At 45.3% G+C, this 20,478-nt stretch overlaps 1 protein-coding gene across 1 annotated transcript; it reads left to right on the top strand.

Annotated features, from left to right (window-relative positions):
* The first annotated feature begins 9,757 nt into the window (after positions 1-9,757).
* On the top strand, positions 9,758-12,199 carry PPP1R3G (protein phosphatase 1 regulatory subunit 3G). Its single transcript, XM_019419855.2, has one exon. It carries the CDS (start codon positions 10,547-10,549, stop codon positions 11,582-11,584), a length of 1,038 nt encoding a protein of 345 aa, XP_019275400.1. The 5' UTR covers positions 9,758-10,546; the 3' UTR covers positions 11,585-12,199.
* Positions 12,200-20,478: the final 8,279 nt, after the last annotated feature.

The following is a 20,478-nucleotide window of genomic DNA, read 5'->3' as shown; positions in this document are numbered from 1 at the left end:
TGTGCTGAATTAATGAATGCACTGTGCTAATGATAGGTCATGTTAGAAAATAATTGCTGAAAGCAATTCATATGGATTCTCTTTTTCTTTCCTTCTTTTTTTTTTTAGATACTTGTTTATTTTTGAGAGAGAGACAGACAGAACATGAGCAGGGGAGGGGCAGAAAGAGAGGGAGACACAGAATCTGAAGGAGGGTCCAGGCTCTGAGCTGTCAGCACAGAGCCACACCACCCAATGGGGGGCTTAAACTCCGGAACCACGGGATCATGACCTAAGTCGAAGTCAGAAGATTAACTGTCCAAGCCACCCAGGTTCCCTGGACTTCTTCTTTCTTTTTAAGTAGGCTTCATGCCCAGTGTGGAGCCCAACACTGGGCTTGAACTCAACACCCTTGAGATCAAGACCTGAGCTGAGATCAAGAGTCGGATGCTTAACCGACTGAGCCACCCAGGCGCCCTTGGATTCTCTTAAGTTAGGCACTAACATTATTCCATTTTACAGCTGAGGAAACAGCTCATGGAGATTACATATTTTGCTGACATGGTCTCCCAGGTCCTTATTCAGACCAAACCTCCTATTCCACACTCCAGGAAAATCACAAAGACCAATGAGACACAATCCCTGTTCTCCAAGCAGAGATGCACTCATTGAAGAAAAGATTCGGAAACAAGTCAGACCCAACTGGGATGTAAATGTTAAGAAGCACGCCAGAGAAGCAGGCAATAAACTCTGGGTCTGAGGGAGGGGAAAGGGTCAGATTGAAAAAGATAAACACTAAGATACTAACAAGGTTATTGCTGGATGACATTATGAATATTTATACTTTCTGTTTCCTACTTTACCTATACTTTCTAAGTTTTCCCTAGTGAGTAAGTATTGCTTTTGCATTAAGGGAAAAAATACATTTATCTTAGGAAATGTTCCTTTAAAAATTAAAAAACACATTTTCTAAGGCAAGGCAAGTTTCCCCCTGTCACTTGCCTTCTCCTGTAGCATGCTCTATTAATGGTTTTTGGGATAACTTCTCAATGATACTCTGTGTATGCAGATATGTGACAATATATATATGGTTAAGGTTTAATTTAATATGGTTTTGAAGAAAATTTTAACATACATGTATTTATACATTATACACAAATATAAAAACATACTATGTAAGAATATATATTAAACATTTTTTTTCAAAACCATATTAAATTAAACCTTAACCCAAGGAGTCAGGAAGTACCACTTAGGAAGGAAATGTGTCTTGGGTTACTTTTCAACCACCTCCAATAAGCAGAGTCAGGACCCTGGTGAAGTAAGACAGGCACTGGTTTGGGGCACAAAATTTAAGGGGAGACCAAAAAAACCCCTCAGCAATCAAGATAAATAATATTTTAATTCAATATTTTAAGAATCAAAATTATGCAAGAAATTCCTGAAAAACAAAACATCAACATTTTAAATTAAAGAAAAAAACAGTAAAAAAAAAGGTTGGAGGACAGATCCCAGTGATATGGGGCTGCAATTTACATAATTTCAGGGTGGTGGAGAGGGAAAACTTTGGAAACCCCCCATCAAGTGTCTTTGACACAGCAGCTGTAAAAAATGTGTTATAGGTTTGTGGCTACCAATGCAGGAAGCTAATAAATTCTATTCCACGTAATTACTATAAAAGAAAAACCCTCCTTTCCACATGAGCTTCTTCCTTCAGGACATCTCTCAATGTGGCATCTGGCTTTTTCAGAACATCAGTAAGAGAGAGAGCCAGAGAGTGTCAGCAGAAGACCTAACATGAAAGTGACATATTCAGGAGGAAGAAGGCCCTAGGCTCTACCCACACTCAAGGAAAGGAGATTACACCAGACACTGGAGAGCATCAGAATATGACACCCCAAATATGCCACTTTGGCATGAGGATTATTTTGAACTGAAAAAAATTAAGAAACAGCAGACAGAGAAAAAAAGCTCTCTGCCTTCCCCCTATCTGGCCAGAAGCACAACATAAATTTCCATTTGTAAAGGTGTTTCCCTCTTCTTACCAGGAGATGACTCTAGATTCTTAACCGCTCAGACAGCACTGGAAGAATCTATATAATAAACCTTATTAAAACAGCACTTATCTGCTATGTTTTCCCTATATATTTGCCTTTCCAGGTTTGCCACTTCTAAAAGGATTTATCCCTTTTCCCTTGTCTTGTCGCTTCTCTACAAGTTTATTGTTCTTTGTTATGATGATGTTTAAGCCCAAATTCAAACCACTACCCCTCACCCTGAGTTCCTCATCACACGCACCCTTGTGAATGCGTGCTGCACATGTAAGTAAACTGTTTTCTTTTGTCCTGTTAATCTATCTTTTGTCAGCTTAATTTCCAGGAACTCAGGGGTGAACCTAGTAGTTTAGAAGAAAAGTTTTCTTCTCCCTATAGCCTGAACATCAGGAGGCAGGATCCCTGTGGGATCCGTGTGGTGCTCCGGCAGGAGCCGTGTGGGTGCTGCTTGCCACAGCACCTGAAGGTGGTGCTGTGGATGCTGGCCCTGTACCTTCCCATCACACCACTGGCTGAGTGGACAGAGTGGGCCACAGTAACATCCTGGAAGCCATTCTGACACCAGACATCTAATAGTACCTTAAAGAGACATTGTGAACCGTCTAAACATACTCCATTAAACTGAAAGATGTGTCCCCAACTCATATGCCCCTCATCTGGATCCCAAAATGCTACTGGATGCTCCAACACCACCTCACACAAGTGGTCTTAACTAATTGTGGTTAAAATGCATTACTCCTGAAATTATACGAAAGCATGACTGTGAATACATCAGAGGGATCAAATGACACTTAAGCTTCAGTAGTTTCTCTGCAAATCTGCCTTGGGGCAAAAGTCACCATTATTGACTGGGTTGATCCAAAACAAGGTCATAAAGGAAGTAAAATTTGGAAATTGCCTTAAAGACCAAGTCATTTCAAAAAGTGGAGATAGGGGTAGGATGTTCCAGGCAATGAGAAGAGCACAAGCACTTTTAAGGGAAGAAATTTTGGAAGAATTTTCTCTAGAGCAAATTTCTCTAGAGCAAATTATGGTTTTAAAATATGATGGGAATGACAGTGATGATGATGATGCTGGTGATGGTAATGATGATGGTCATGGTGATGGTGATGATAATGATGTTGAAGATGGTGATGGTAATAATGAGATGATGATAATGATGATAGGGGTGGTGGTGATGGTCATGGTGAAGGTGATGACAGTGATGATGATGGTGATGACGGTGACGATGATAGTGATGACGGTGAAGATGGTAATGGTAATAATGATGGTGATAATGATGATGATGATGATGATAATGATGATAAGGGTGGTGGGATGGTCATGGTGATGGTGATGACAGTGATGATGATGGTGATGATGGTGATGACAGTGACGATGATAGTGATGATGGTGAAGATGGTAATGGTAATAATGATGGTGATAATGATGATGATGATGATAATGATGATAAGGGTGGTGGTGATGGTCATGGTGATGGTGATGACAGTGATGATGATGGTAATGATGGTGAAGCTAGTGATAGTAATAATGATGGTGATGATGATGACGGTGATGATGATAGTGATGATGGTGAAGATGGTAATGGTAATGATGGTGATAATGATGATGATGATGGTGATGATGGTGGTGATGGTGATATTGTTTTGCTGTGGAGTTCTTTGCTGAAACATCATGTTGGGGAATCCCAATATGTAAAATAGGTAAAAGAACAGTTTCTTAGCTAGATGTGGAGCGAAGGGCCTAGGGCTCTGCTGCCTCGTCTTATATCAGCCCAGGGAGCTCCTAGAAGATTTTTGCAGAAAACGACTTCTTAAGATGAATAGAGAGGAGAGGATGGAAAAGTGGTTGGAGGGGCATCTGGGTGGCTTAGTCACTTAAGTGTCCAACTTTGCCTCAGGTCATCATCTCCTGGTTCATGAGTTCTAGCCCTGCATTGGACTCTGGGCTGACAGCTCAGAGCCTGGAGCCTGCTTCAGATTCTGTGTTTCCCTGTCTCTCTGCCCCTTCCCCACTTGTACTCTGTCTCTCTCTCTCAAAAATAATAAACATTTAAAAAAAAAAAGTGGTTGGAGTCAGATTATTTCTGGGTAAGGAGTTTGGACCATAGTTGGGAGATGTATATAGATGGTGTCAAAGCAGGGGTCAGGTAAGATTCCTTCACCAGGGCTGCACCAAAGGACTGGAGGAGGTCATGCTAGGTGAGTAACAATAGTGATACGGAAAAAGAAAGGATGGCTCCACAAAACAAAAGGAAGAATGGGCAGAGGAGTAAGACCAAGCAGCCAAATGTAGCCAGTGAGAGGGAAGAGTCAGGTGAATCCAATTCTTAAATGCTGAATGCTATGAATGCTTCTTTAAAATATTTTTAAGATTATGGCAAACATACGTTAACACAAAATTTATTGACAAGTGCTTTAAAGTTTTTAATGTTTAATACAATGAAAAGATACTTTCAAAAGACAAAGAATTCAAACAGTCCAAAAGGATCTACAATGAGAGTAAGTTTTCCTCACACCTCATAGCCCCAGTCCTTGAGCGCCAGTCCCCAGAGGCAAACCCTGTGACAGGGTCTTCCCAGAAATATGCCACACATAAATAAACAGATACATGTTTTGTATTTATTGATTTTTTTCCACATAAAATTTCTGTCCTTTGTTTCTTTGTTGTGTGAATTTTTCCACTGAACAAACTAACCAGGTTTGTTCCTTTGGAGGAAATTGACGGGAAGGAGAAAATTCAGAATAGTGAAGTTCAGAGTAACTTCTATGTGACTGGAGAGGAAGCAGATAGGGAGGAAGTAGCTAAGCTTTGAAGTCAGATCTGGAGCCACGTGCTGGTTCTGCCACAGCTGGTGGATATCCTTGGGCACATTCCTTGACCTCTTTGAGGCTCAATTTATTCATTCTTCCAAAATTATTATAATAATGCCTTCCTGGGGTGCCTGTCTGACTCTTGATCTTGGGGTCATGAGTTCAAGCCCCACGATGAATGTGGAGATTACTTAAATAAATAAAAAAATTTTTTAAATGCCTTCCTGTTAGGAGACCCTGGGCTGCAACCAGGAGAAAGCTTAATTAAACTGCCCTAATTCAAAAGGCTGTCTTAAAAAAAAAAAAAGTTTATTTATTTATTTTGAGAGAGAGAGAGAGTGTGCGTGCAAGCAGGGGGAGGAGCAGGGGGAGGAGCAGGGGGAGGAGGAGGAGAGAGAATCCTAAGCAGGCTCCTTGCTGTTAGTGCAGAGCCCCACATAGGGCTCGAACTCATGAACTGTGAGATCATGATCTGAGCCAAAACCAAGAATTGGGCACCCAACCAACTGAGCCACCCAGGTGCCCCAAAAGGTTGTATTTTTTTTTTTTTTTTTATTTCACATGGTAAGAGGTCCAAAGACAGAGTGTCATGGTTCTCATTTGGAAACAAAAGGATGGATTTTTTTGGTTGTCTCATTCCTGGGGCTGCTAGAGGCATTTTGAGGGCAGGGCTCATGGATGTTAAAGATCTTAAACTGTTTGCTATAAATGGTCACAGCAAAGACTTGCCAGTTCAAAAAGCGAAAGAGACTTCCCATTGAGAAACATCAACTTAGCAGCTCAGTCACAAAATCACAAAATGGCTGTTCCATTTCCCGTGCTCAGTAAGCACCTCACCTCAAGGTAGTTGCAACTGCTGTGAGTCCAGGGGATTAAACGAGAATGCATCAACTCTGGCTCTCTCTTGGGAAAAAGGAAATGCCCCTCAGATGCTTCCTCTCAGACTTCCCCCTCATATCTTACTGGCTGGGTCACTTGCTCATTCGTGAACCAGTCATGGGCAGGATGGGTGTTCCTCCGAGATCAGACAGATGCTATTCTGGAGGGGAGTATGAGAGAAGTGTGTGTAGGATACCTGCTAGAACAGAGGCAGAGGGGTGTGTGTGGGGCTGGCCAGCCACATGCCCACTACACTCGCTCATAGGCTGTCACAGACCCTATTAGGAGACCAAGTCTCTGTCATTTTATGAGACAGCAAGACACAGGGGTCCTTCCCTGCTCCCTTCAAAGAAAGATGTCAAATCCAGTAGTTTCCCTAACCTTTCAGTTCTGTCTCACACAGAGGAAAAGAAGCAGGGAGGCTCTGGACAAGAAGGTTGAGAGGACTTATGAAGGGCCTCCTCCCAGAAGCTGACAGAGACTCTGGGGAGCCAGGCAGAAGTAATAGATTGATATTAGTCCTGCACTCCCAGAGTTTCGCATGCTCATTAGAATTGTGTCACATATACCAAGAACTGAAGTGTTCACACATTTGTTTATGCTTCTTATCATGATTGGTATTTACAGTCATCCAAAGTCAAATGAGAAAAGTCACTAAATGTAAGTGAAATGACTTACACATTGCAGAAAATTGATATGAGGATAAAAAGTTAACATACTAAAACTTGAAGTGTTGATAGGAGGTTAACTTGATACTAGTGGGCTCTTTAACATGTAATGTTTAAATGACTCTGTTAATTTCAGAAAAAAAAATTGGTTGGGTGTTAGGCCAATCAAGCTCTGGGAAACTTACAAATTACACTTAGAATATATTATGCAAATCATGTTAAAACCTGGATGATCAGAAACATGAGTAAAACTCATTGAAATAGAGAAGCCAAAGAAATTTAGAATAAAAATAGAGAACCCCATCCTTAAGGCTTTCTTATTAACTCCTCATCCCTCTGTTGTGGGAAGCAAGGCCCCTTCTGACTTGGTGACTTTTTTTTTTTTTTTTTTTTTTTTTTAAGCCAAAAGCAACATGACTTACCTCCAGCAGGCTCCCAGAGAGGGCTGCAGCGGGGTTCAGACCGTAGGCTGTGTGAGTCCAAATCTTGGCCCAGCAGATTCTATCCTGGATAACCAGAGCAATTCAGTGAATTGTTGTAGGCCTCCACGTTGCCATACTTGTAGTAACATAACCATCCCATCAGGCTGTGTGAGGTTGTACGATGCTGTGAGCAGTGTTTTAGCACACGATGATTCGAAAGCCCTGGCTATACTAGATATCAATCTGGCGCTCCCTTCTCTGGGTGGCTGAGTGCCTTTGGTTAAGCAGATCATTTGAATCTCACTTGGCTTTATTTTTTCCACTTTTGAAGCAAATCAGTTGTACTCAGACCTCTTAGATTCTGCTAGAAGGTACACATAAGAAAGAAAAATGAACCAGGCAAGCAGGGTAATGCTTTTTTCAAGTTTACTGCAAGTTCATCCCATTGCCATATTTCAGTTGTGCTGAAAAATGCAGGCTAAGGCACTACAGAATTTGATCCTTTTAGATTAGAAGGCATTTTTCTAGGAAGTTTCCATGGCTGCATTTAAGCCCCTGAAAACTCACTGTGACTTTATCTTAATCAACTCAATCCCCTTCAAAAAGCTGAAGAAGAGTTAGGGGACACGTTTCTAAAATGTTTCTGCTCTTTTAAAATACTTTAAAAATTAAGTATTTTTGTAACACTTTAACATATATGGTGTCTCTATCCTCTTAAATTCTGTGTTTGGGCCTAAGAATTAAACTGACAAAAGACAGATTTACAAGAGAGAAACATAAAAAGTTTATTTCTTGTTGGTAGTTTTATGTGTACATGGAGGCTTTCATATTCAGTGTAAGAAACGAAGACCCAAAGAAACGGATAGGCCTGGGAGCTTATGTACCATTTTAACAATGATGGATAAGTCAGGGGACGTGGCAAGACGAAGGAAAAAAGGGTCTGGGCTAAAAGGGTAAAATGTGGGAAAGGGACCCAGAAGTACATGGGGAAACTAGTGGAAGCTAAGGTCTATTTTAGTAGGTTTGTTTGTCCAGATTCAAATTGGTGTCAACTCTGTCTTGATGATAAGAATGTTCTCCTTTTCCTGGTACAAGAAATCTATGCCATGATTTTGGGTAGAAAGGAGAGCCCTTCCTGTATCTGCTGTTTCTCAATTGTCTTCACCTCAAAACAATCAATGTGTCTGCTGTAGTGTACATGTTTGTGTCCCCTCAAAGTTCCTATGTTGAAATCTAACCCCCAATGTGAAGGTTTTAGGAGATTGGGCTTTGGAGGGTAATTGGGTCATGAGGGTGGGGCCCTCATGGATGGGATTAGTGCTCTTATGAAAGAGACTCAAGAAAGACCCCTTGCTTCCTCCGCCATGTGAACTCCTTCCACCCACATTCCCCACACTCCCACCCACACGGGGCCCATACAACTATGGGCTGAAATGTTACCTGCAGGCCTATCTGTTCACTCCCACTCACCTTCCTCCTGGAGGCCTCCCTGGCTAGGTTGCATCCTTCTTAGCATCTGCTAGTGTGGCCAAGCCTGTATTTGCTTTTTGGTTAATGTTGGTCTCCTCCAATATACTGAGAGCTCCCTGAGGGTGAGGTGTTCTAACACTTTCACTAAAAAGAAAAGAGAGTTGCTGGGCCTAGGGCCCTGCATAACCCTGAGTCTGACACCTCCTTGAGTCCTACTCCTTAGGCACCTCACCTCCTGAAGTCCCTTGTCCTGCAGTGGGCACATGGCCCTGATGAGGGCAGTAGCCCAAAGGGTCACCACAACCTCAAAATCTCTTTGAAATCCTATTTTAATCTTCCAAATAATTTTCAAATTTTGTGTTTAACTCCATAATATGTAAATATTTACCTAAATGTAAAAATAATGTCTTCTTCCCCAAATCTTGGAGTTGTTCAGGGAGACACACAGAGTATCACGTGCCTCTTGTAAGCTTCCAAGTTGACATGCAATCATGGAATTCTATATTGGGCACCCAAGGACCTACCACCCTAACAGGAGGATGGCAGAGCCCCTTCCTCAGGAGCATCACACCCCCAGCCCTGGCTTCCTAGTGATGGGAGAACTTTTCCCTCTTAATTGCCCAGGGTTCAAATCCCACCACACCTAGCTGTGAGGCCTGGGCAATGAAAAATCCTTCACACTTCTATGTCCCACTTGTAGAGTAGGGATGATGCTCTGAGAATAAGATCAGGCAAGGAGGATCAGTTCAAACCAACATTTGCTGATGGCTGGGTGCTCAGTCAATATTAGTGATTAATATGACCCTTACTCCCTACTCTCCATCTTATGCCTGCCTCCTCACCAAAATGCCTAAGGTGCTGGCCCCTTTAAATTCTGCCAGACCATAAGGTATTTTAGTTACCATGCCTCAGTTAAATGACCCGGGTAGGTTGGCTTTTCTTTTTTTTTTCTTTTCTTTTCTTTTTTTTTCCCTGAAATACTGTATCTATGTTTCTAGAATCCCTAGCTTTTTACACAAGTAACTCCACACGTCCACACAGGTTTATACGCAGGTCCCCAAAATGCGGTCCCTGGAGCCCAGCATCGGCATGACCTTGTTGGAAATACTTTCAGCAACACTCAATCAGAAACTCCAGGGTGGCGCACGAATGTTTTCACAACCCCTCCAGGTGACGCCGACGCGCGCTGATGTTTGCGAGACACTGACTTTGATCAAGGTAAAGTTAGCCTTAAAAACAGACAAAACCAACAACAAAAACTCACTACCGAAGGTCTCCCCAGTGCCCAGGTTCCACGTTCCACCGGTAGAGCCGCAGGTCGGCCGCTTCGCAGCCCTAGCGCACGCCGAGGCCCCTCGGGGCCTCGGGGAGAGGCAGTGCGCGCGGCGACGGTCCCGCGGGGCCCCGGTCCTCAGGGCCCCGGAGCGCGGCGGGCGGGACAGGGGGAGGAGCGGGGACGTGCTCCCGGGCCCCGAGCTAATGGCCTCCGGCAGTTCTCGGCGCAGAGCCGCGTCCCCGCCCCGGACTCGGCCCCAGCCCCCGGGCGCCGCCACTGCGGGAGCGCCGAGGCCAGCGCGCCGGCGGGAGAGCGGGACTGAAGCCCGGGAGCCCCGAAGTTTGGGAAGGAAGGAAAAGAAAGCGAGGGAGGCGCTCGGCGCTCTCGGTCCGCTTGCCCGCAGGCGAGCTTCCCTAATTGCGCGCCTGCCCCCGGGGACTTCCCCGGCCTCCGCGACACCCGGGAGGAGACGGCTTTGCGACCCTCCAGAGGGCGGACCCGTCCAGACCTGGGGCAACTTGACGCGCCGGAGGAAGGCAGTTCGCGCCCGAGTCCACGAAAGCTGAGCGCCAGTTCACCCGAGGAGCTCCGGAGGCAGGACCGACGCGGGCCCCGCCGGGGTGGGCGGGAGGGAAAAGGGAGCCCCCAACTTCCAGAGAGCCGTCTCCACCTTCTGCCTCAGCCTTCGGGAAGCTCGCCCGCTCGCTCCGGCCCGCGCCGCCCAGCTTCCCGGTGTTCCCACGGCCTGCGCCTCCCCGCCCCGGGCCCTCCCCCGCCGCTGGCAGGTTCAATCCCCAGAGCCGGCCCCACGCCGGCATCCTCCTCCCACTTCGCGCCGGGTCTCCGCCACTAAAACCCGGGGCTACGCAGTGGGACTGTCTTCTCAGCTCCAGCCAGGGGCGGGCTCTGCGCGCCCTTGCAACGACCCAAGGTGTTAAGTCTCCAGGGAGAAGCGATACGGACAGTCCCGGGGCCAGACAGCGTCATGGAGCCCCAGGGGGCGCTAAGTTTGGAGAAACAGGGACCTGCGCTCTTTGGAGAACCCCCGCCAGCCGAGGGGCTGCCCACTCCGGGGGGCGACGGCGGCGGCGCGTCGGAAGCCCCGAGCCCCGACGCTGACCCCTTGTCCGCGGAGGAAGAGGCCGCCTCCCAGGAGCCGGAGGAGCTGCTGGAATGCCGCCGCCGCCTCCCGCGTTCCTTTTCCCTGCCCGCGGACCCGATCTTGCAGGCGGCCAAGCTGCTGCGCCAGCGCCAGCAGCTTGGCCTGGGGCTCGGCCCGGAGGGCGGCGAGGGGGCCGAGGGCTTGCCGCACGGTCCCGGCAGCTGCTGCGCCAAGTGCAAGAAGCGAGTGCAGTTCGCGGACGCGCTGGGGCTAAGCCTGGCCAGCGTGAAGCACTTCAGCGAGGCGGAGGAGCCGCAGGTGCCGCCCGCCGTGCTCTCCCGCCTGCGCAGCTTCCCCATGCGCGCCCAAGACCTGGAGCAGCTCCCCGGCCTGCTGGCCGCGGCGGCCGCGACCGCGGCCCTCTCTGCGCCGCCTCCCCGGCTTCGGCCTCTTTTCGAGCTTCCCGGGCCCAGCGCCGCCGCCGAGAGACTGCGGCGGCAGCGCGTGTGCTTGGAGCGCGTGCAGTGCTCGGCGCCCTCGGGAGCGGAGGTGACGGGCTCCGGCCGGGTGCTGGGCTGCCCCGGGCCGAGAACCGTGGCGGTGCGCTACACCTTCACCGAGTGGCGCTCCTTCCTAGACGTGCCGGCCGAGCTGCAGCCCGAGCCGCCGGCGGAGCCACAGCCACCTGAGGCGCCGTCGGGGGGGCCCGGGGACGCCGAGGAGGAGCCAGGCGCCGAGCGTTTCCACTTCTCGCTGTGCCTGCCCCCCGGCCTGCAGCCCCAGGAGGGGGAAGACGCGGACGAACCGGGCGCCGCGGTCCACTTCGCTGTGTGCTACCGCTGTGCCCAGGGCGAGTACTGGGACAATAACTCGGGGGCCAACTACACGCTGCGCTATGTGCGCCCTTCCGACGCGCTCTGAGCCCAAGGCCGGGCCCCAGGCCGCGCGCCTCCCCAGAGCACCCGGGTGACCTGCGGGGGCGATTTGCTGAGCCCCGTACCTCGGGGAAGGAAAGGAGGGAGCCGTTCACGGCAAACTTTTCACCAGGACGGATCCGGCGAGTGAGCCTTGTGAGCACCGTAACTCCTCGCCCGTTGTCTCCTCGCTTAGGCCTTCCTCCGCTGCTTCTGGGATTCTCGCTCTGCGTCAGAATGGGAAGAAATTCTCAAGACTCTGAGCCATAGCTTCCTCCAAGAAAAAGTCTCCTGACCCTTGTGCCTAATTGTAAGACCTTGGGATTTGTTTAAAACTATAGACAAAAGTGTTTTCGCCGTTGCTGTTTGTTGGAGATGCCTGAGTCTCAGGGAAAGGACAGGCATCCTGCCACATCATGCCAGGAGAATGCACTGGACCCTGGGCGTGAAGGGGAGCCTTCGCACAGGGGCCTGTTTCTCTGAGAAAACCGGGTGGGGCCTGGGCTGGGCCGTCCTTTTCTCTTAACTGGGATGTGGGAGATGTTTGCACAGACTGGACATTACTTACTTGGGCCTATGTGTACGCATGTCCTTTAAAAAAGTAAAGGCAACTTGCACACTCTTTTACGCTGTACTTTATATTTCAGCTCCTGGGGAGTTTGGGAGGTCTTGACAGGTGATCTTCCTCAAATAGTTAACAGTATTTTCAAGTTTCTTTCCTCCAATCCTTGCTCTCTGATGTGGAAAGGCCCAGATTTCCTATTCTGGGCAAAAATGTTCTTTGAAATGTTTTGTAGGAGGGTTCTGTCCCCTGCCAAAATGAGGTGGTTGGTCAATTGATACATTAGAGTAATCCCGTCGACCTGTGTAAGCTGCAGTCACCAGCCCTCAACCCCCTTGTATAGGCGGAGCACATAATAGCTGCTAGACTTCTCTGGGCCTTTAGCAGCCAGAGAAGCTGGACTTTCCAGTGGTTGGGTGATTGGAGGGTGTGTGTGTGTGTGTGTGTGTGTGTGTGTGTGTGTGTGTGTGTGGAATGGACAGGTGTCTTTCTGTCTTTAGTCAGAGCCACAATGGGTAGTGATGACCTGATAGGAGATGAAGCATGCCCAGCAGGTACATGTTGTCAGAACCAGATGGGTGCTGTGCACACTGGCCTTCGTCACTCAGCTGCTGATGCTGTGGATGCCAAGATAAAGTGGCTATGTATGAGCAGGGCAGGTAAGTATCCTGGCTGAGGACCTGATTTTTAACCACACCTTGGTTACCCCTTGGGAATTTGTCTTTCTTTCGTTTTCATTATTTTCCAGCACATGATGAGTACAGTCAGTTCATTTTGTAATGGTAATCTTTAAGAAGGATGGTTTCTACCATTGCTGTATAGGAACCAGGGTAGGCATACCACAGCCCATGGGCCTAATTCAGCCTGAAGCCTGTTCTCGTAGGGCCTGAGAGCTGAGAATGCTTTTACATTTGTAAACAATTGGAAAAACTCAAAAGAAGAATACTGTTTTGTGACACATGAGCATTATATGAAATTTACATTCAGTTTCCATAAATGAGGTTTTACTGGAACACAGCCATGCACATTCATTTACATATAATCTGTGACTGCTTTCCTGCTAAGTAAAGTTGAGTAGATACAACAAAGGCTATATGGCAAAAGATAAAATATTTACTAAGTGGTCTTTTATCTGGGTCTAGAAAAGTAGTATTTTTTAACAGTAGATGCTGAGAGTTACACTTAATAAAGTAGCTAAACTTTCAGTAAGGCTTGCCACTTGAAATGAACCTCTTGTGGGTAGAGGTAAAACTGTTCACATTATTTTCAGTAATCTTGGTTACAATAAACACTAAGACACCAAATGTACAATTATTACTGTGCAAGGGGGAGAATCTACTTGTCCTCTTTCATATAAGAAATAATAATAAATCAGTACGACTGAAATATAGCATCTATCTGAACTGACATCAAGTTACAGAAACTGCCAGATACTTCCATGCCTCAAAATGAGATGTCTTAAGCCATGGAAATATTTAATTTAACCTCTGCTTTGGAGACATTCCTTTTGACTATAGCAGTGGTTGCCAAAGGTAATTGATCATGGGGAAAAGTTTCAAATAATTATTAGCGGAAAGCCATCCGAAGTTCATTATAATTTATGCTTGCAGTAAAGCAGACTAAAAAATAGTCATGTCTATGAAACAATGAATACTTAATTCACATACACTTATAAAAAGTTTTATAACCATAGAAATAAGCAATTTTAACAATTGCATTTTTACAATTTTTTACAATTTTAACAATTGCATCATTTTTCTGTTACTAAATACAAAAATTATCAAGCTTTTTCATGCAACGCCCCATACTGAGTTCTGTATGCCACTTCTTTTTAAAAAATGCATTATTGCATAAGAACACTTAGATAAATATATTTTGTATTTTTCTTATGTGTTTATGAATACATTTTAGTTGAAACATATTGCTAGTGTATATGGCCTATAGCACAGTTTGAAATGCCAATTCATATGATAATTATGCATTATTTTTGGGTTGCTTGGGATTATTTAAAATTAAACAAGGATGAAATTAGGAGCCCAATAACATGATCAAAATAGAGATCCCCTTGTCTGGTATTCTTCAAAAGGGTAACCCTTCAAATATGGAATAAAGTAAGAAATGGATTTTAAAGAGGTATGAAGAGCAAATTTTTTATTTAAAAAAATTATTGACTTTCAAAAGTATATTTTGGAATTCAAGCAATGAATCTTAAAAGTACTTATTTCATAATATAATGAAAGTCAAACCTGGCTTTCAGGTGAGGAAATCTAGCTTTGCTGTCTCACAAATCCTGGAGAATAGTTTTTCTAAGGTTCAGAATTTTGTAAAAGATTTGGAACAGCCCAGTCTTTCTGTACATGGTTATGGCCCTTCATACATTAAGTATTAAGCAATCTTCTAAATGTCAATTTTATAAAGTGCCAACTTTTCATTATAGACTGATAACAAACATTTTGTAAAGAAACATAAGGAAGTTAAATAGGTTTTGTTTTTGAAGAGGTAGTTTCAAAAGAAGGGGCGATACTGGCCAGACCAAGGAAGTGTTTGAGAGTATATTTCCAGAGTGGAATGAAAACTCACATGCTCATCCCCCAAAGCAAAATTCCAACAATTCACTTGTGGGGTTTTTTTCAGGAATATTTACCTTGAGTAGGGGAGTGAGGGGGGAGGCTGTCATTCTAGTTGAAATGCTGAAATGTAATAGCTGAAGTATCTATTAGCTCTAATGATCAAAACTCAGTTCTGCTCAGCTCACTTAATGATGCTGAATTTTACCAGAGAGATTCCAGCATCTTCTTTATGGGCAAGTGGGTCCATGGATCACTGGGTCAGGAAATGTTGAATGAAGTGTGTGTCCTTATCTGAGGTCTCAGAAGCAGTGGCTGGAAAATGTAGCAGTCTGTATGGAACAGAGTTTCCCCTTACAATCCCCAGGTTTATGAAGCAGGGTGATCAGGACGTTCCAAGACTTCCCTCAGGGAGACAAGGATCCTGCTTCAGTGAAGTACTGGATTAGGATCCTGGAAACCCAGCAAGCTCTGGGGGATGCTGACATGCCTCTCTTCATAGGCAGCAGGGCCACAGCTCCAGCAGCTTCCTATAGCACGTGGGGGTGGAGCAGTTGTCATCCACCAACCTTAGCTGCAGGGCCAGGGGAACTTTGTCCGGTTGGGTGCTCAGTGGGCTTTCCACCTGACCATGCCCTCACCTGCTGTGCCTTTCCTCCCTGACCCGGGCTGAGGGCTTCCCTGGTGATGCTGTGGTTCGTGAGTCTGCTCACTCGCAGCAAAGCTGAGCCTTCTGCTCATTTCATTTTTGGAGTTGTAGTGTTGGACTATACATTGTTTCGCGAGTTCCCCATCTTGCTGCTATCTAGCACAGCAGGTGCGCATATTTGAGTATGCCAAGTTTTTTCATTTCCTGACTCAGTCGTGTTTCTTAAGAGCGTGTGGCTTGGAGCCACTTGGAGTATTGTGATTTGTGTCGCATGTGCTTTGTCAGGACTGCAAAGAACAGCCTTCGAGAGGAAATGGGATGCTTTCCTTTTTTGTGGCATCATGGAACTGAATCAAATGTGTATTTTTGATTTAGGCAGTGGAGCACAGGTTTGTGGGTTAAAGACAGCACTGTGACGTGTGGCAACTTAATAAGCAAATCCTGACAAACAGGGAGCTGTTTGCAGTACAGCCTTTGTGCAGCCAATTCCCACAATGCCGGGGCAAGGATAGTCTTCCAGATATCGGGAATGTGCTCGTGGTAGCCACACAAGGGCAAAGGGCTTGGACTAGGGTGGATCCTGACAGCCTGGGCTCAGCCTGGTGACCCCTGCTTTCCTTCTCCAGAGCAGTCCTGGCCCATCCTGCAGATCAGCAGGTGAGTGCCCGAGGCCCGCTGGGAGGGGCTGACCCAGCTCTCTCTTCCCGACTCCGTAATAGACACATTTCACTAGGTGACCTGCTGTGTTTTCATGTTCCTCTCTGGACTCCCTGTAGAGGATTGGGGAGACTACCGGAAAGCAGCCCTAAATGGTCCTTTAATCCTCCAAGGGCTGGTTGTTGGAGTGTTAAATATTTTAACTTTAGACTCATTAGGATTTAAACTTTTTTGAATCTTTTGGGTAGGCTTTGTATTTGCGTTTTGTGGAGTCTAGTTCTTTGACCTTGGCCGCCTCTGAGGGGACAAATATTGGCAAGGAGAGAACAGAGTCACATTTCAGCTGAATATCGATTGTTGAGTTGGCGAAGATCAAGGGTTTACGTTTAAGATGCGCTGGTGAGATTTGCCAGTGAGTCTAATAGAAGAGTAAAAAGTCTATTTAAGTCATGAGTTCAGAGCCAGTTCAACCGGGAAATGTACGTATCTACAAACATCTCTGGCAAAGCAAAGATATTTTAGACTAACTTACATTTAGACCAGTCTAATTTCTCCATGATTGTATTTACTCATCATCCCGTTCTTATAGTTGGCAGCGTTCAGGTCCTTTGAAACTTGTTACCTGAGGTCATTTCCCAAGGAGAGTCAACAGCATCCTAATGCATCCTGAAATGGGAAATTCTGTCTGAAAATCTGAATTGAACGAAGATGGAAAACAGGTAGATTTTTGTGAACTAAGCCTGAAATATTTAATCTCCAAGTTGAAAAATTCATGAGCACATCGCGCAGATGGCTTTTCTGCAAATAGCTATGCACGTGTTATGTTGAGGAAGCATCCACTCCAGCAGATGAGAAATTGATGGTCACGGGAAACGAATAGCCTTTAGTGGGGACACCTCGCAGTGCTCTCTAGAGGATGTATTGCTACATCTCCTCCCTCGAAGTCTTTGGGTAAAACACCCTTGCTTTTAGGAGGCTGTTCTGGGGTAGTGAAAGAGGTTACAATTTCTTGGAGAGGATAAGGGTTTTTGTTTTTTTTTTCCTAATTTTACATTATTTAAAAAGAAAGGTGAGTTTGTGTTCAGAACTCCTTTAAATAGTCCATTTGCATACTCCTGTCTGGTTAAGGGGCCTCTGGTTAAGGAGCAATTGTGTTTTTATGTCCAGATTTCAGGCATGTTGCTTGTGATGTTACATTTTGCAGTCAGAAAACCCCAAAGCCATTGTGTAACCCATTTCACAAATAAGTGCAGACACCAAGATTAGTGAGGTCTATTGTTTTAGGATCATAAATCTATACATTGAATTGAGTTTTGAAGGTCCCTGCGATATCTATAAAATGGATAATTGTGGAAATAAATGGCAAACAAGTGTTTAACAATGAAATACATAACATGTTCTTTTGCAAATAACAGAAAGTAACTTAGTAAACCCTTCATTCCCCATTTCCCCAAATCTGAACTAGAGGTCACTTCTGTCTTTAGATCCTGCATTATTTTGGACTTTGCTATTCACCATAAAGTCATTGAAAATGAATGCTCTGAAAGGTTAGTTGTTCCGGCGGAGGAAACAACACCTTCAAAATGGGTTGTAAAGGGAGCGCCGGGTGGCTCATCGGGTTGAGCGTCCAGCTTCAGCTCAGGTCACGATCTGGAGGTTAGTGAGTTCAAGCCCTGCATCAGGCTCGCAGCTGTCAGCATGGAGTCTTCTGTCCCCCTCTCACTGCCCCTCCCCCACTTGCAAGCGCATGGTATCTCGAAAATAAATAAACATTAAAAAAATGGGTTGTAAAGGCATTGAGTTCTGAGGCTAAGGGGTAAGGGCTGCCCCTGTGCTACCTATCACTGAGTAAAGCCGTGAGAAGGTGGAAGGGGGATGAAACTCCTGTTTTGGGCCTCAGGCCTGGGCCGAGGCTTGTCTGGTCCCATCCCCCACAGGCTCTAGCCTGAGCAGAAGTGTGCTGATGGCTGCTGGGAGGTGGAAGGCGTAGCTTTTTGAGCCTTTGCTGTTGATTCTGCTACCTGCTACATCCAGTTGGTTCACTATCCAGATAAACATGTTATATAGCCAAGGGTTTCCAGAATGATTCAGCAACACTCTCTGTAGGCATAAGCATAAGAAGCAATGGCAGGTTCTGACACCCAAGTCATTTTTCCAGAGTCTAAAATGCAACATAGCTTCACTAGGTGTGTGTCTGGAATCCCTGAGCTTTCTAGGGATACTACCTGTGGAGGGCTCTGACTTGCCCAAGGAAGTAGAGGGTGGTTCTCAGAGCTGGAGCAGAAATGACCATCAACTTTCATCGGCACAGTGTCTGCCCTCCTCAGCTGAAACAAGATGGGGCCAAATGCTCCTTTATCAGCCAGCCAGCAGCAGCAAGAATGGGTCACTATTTCAGACAGTAGATTTTTATGTGATCACATTAGAATGTTTTAACAGTTCTCTCTAATAATGTGAGAGAAAATAACCTTATCAATCTGTGTTTTAAGATTTGCTTGAGAAATGTGCCCAGGAATGTTTGGGATGAGTAACAGATTTCTGTGAATGTGATTTTTGTTAGTGTTTATTTAAACAGAGAACTAGTGTAATCAAAATGCAGCCTTCCTATTTCTCCTTGATTTTTTAAAGGATAATTATATTTTTGTGGTTTGAAAATGTCTTTTAAATCCCGAGGATTAAAAACAAAAACAAAAACTTTGTTGTGGTTGTTTTTCTACATGTGTTATGTCTGAGAGATGCTGAACCCGAAGTTGTATTTTGAATAAAGAATATAAAGCAATTTGGAACTTTATCTTTTTATTTTTTAGAGAAAGAGAGAGACTCTCAAGCAGGCACTATGCTCAGTGTCAGGCCCAACGTGGGGCTCAATCTCATTACCTGAGCCAAAATCAAGAGCCTGACACTAAACCGGCTGAACCACCCAGGCATCCCAGCAATTTGGTATTTTAAAGGCTATTTCTGCATCCGGAAATATTTTTGGTGGTCACAACTGGGGAGGGAGGTGCAAATGGCCAGGGGTGCTGCAAACATCCTACAAAGCACAGGACAGCGTTCGGCCACAAGTAATTGTCTGGCCTAAGTCCTCAGTGAGGATTCATTGAAAAACCCTGATAATAAATAGTCTTGTACCAACATCGACTTCCTGGTTTTGACCAGGTACTATAGTTATGGATGATATTATCGTCAGGGGAAGGTGTGTGAAAGACACACAAGAATTCTCTCTGCTATTCCTGCAATTTCTTGCGAGTTTTAAACCATTTCCAAATAAAAATTCATAATAATAATAATAATAAAATTAAATTAAGAAAAAATACCTTCCATTGAGAAATGTATAAAGCGTTGTCTGGTGCTGTGCTGGTGAAATACACTTAGCTGCCAGGATTAGAGGCGTGACGTGGGGAAGACACTTGGGCTCCAGGTGAGCGAGGCCTGCTGTTGACCCCAGCTCAGCCCTGGCTATCTGTGTGCTTTCAAACAGGACCCTTAACCTGAGTGTGAGTTTTCACACTTGCACAATGGGGGCAGTCATTCCCGCCTAATTAGATTGTTATGAGCACAAAGGGAAATTACTTATAAAGTACCAAGCAGACAGTTGGTTCTAAATATCTTTCTGTTTTCCTTCTGGTCTCTGCAAGGTGGTTTCTACTGATTTCGTTCTGAGAATAAATGTTGTCTATCTTCCTCTGAGTGTAGGAAGAATAAATGAAACTTCCAACTTGGGGGACAAATTATGGTGGCCGCCAATGTGCTAACCAAACTGTTCTTGTTACGTGGGCAGAAAACATGCCATTTGTTTCCTCTTGTTCACATAATGGGTGGTATATTGTGTATACATGTTGTTATAACATAATATATACATGTACACACATTCATCTGACTTCTATCTTCTGAATTCCTTGCAATAGCTTCTTCAAAGATTGTCCGCCCTATCTTAAGAAGCTACTTTTGAGGGGCTTCCTGTTTGCTGACTACTGTGTGATATTGTTGAAAACCCATTCTTTGGGACATGTTTTGATTTTGTGACTGCCCTCTTCTGATTCATCCCCTTTCCCTCCCGGCTGCACCTTGTCAGTTCCTACTGGGAGGGATTCTCCTTGTCTGCCACACAGTCCTCCAGGTATCCACTTTTAACTCTTTGTTCTCTTTTAAAGGTGTTGCAGATTCCACAAGTGGAAGACTCTGTCTAATTCTCTTTTTCTTTTTTAAAGTGGATTCCACGCCCAATGTGGGGCTGAAACTCACAACCCTGAGATTGCATGCTGTAGGGCGCCTGGGTGGCTTAGTTGGTTAAGCTTCTGACTTAAGCTCAGGTCACGATCTCATGGTTTGTGAATTTAAGCCCCGCATCAGGCTCTGTGCTGACAGTTTGGAGCCTGCTTGGGATTCTCGCTGTCTCCCCTGTTCTCTCTCTCAAAATAAATAAATAAATAAATAAATAAATAAATAAATAAATAAATAAATAACTT

The sequence above is a fragment of the Panthera pardus genome, unplaced genomic scaffold (genome assembly GCF_024362965.1).
Source record: "Panthera pardus isolate Hobbes unplaced genomic scaffold, ASM2436296v1 HiC_scaffold_17, whole genome shotgun sequence".
NCBI classification, from domain to species: domain Eukaryota; kingdom Metazoa; phylum Chordata; class Mammalia; order Carnivora; family Felidae; genus Panthera; species Panthera pardus.
Note: the sequence above shows the minus strand (reverse complement) of the source record. Positions and strands in the feature narration are given on the sequence as shown.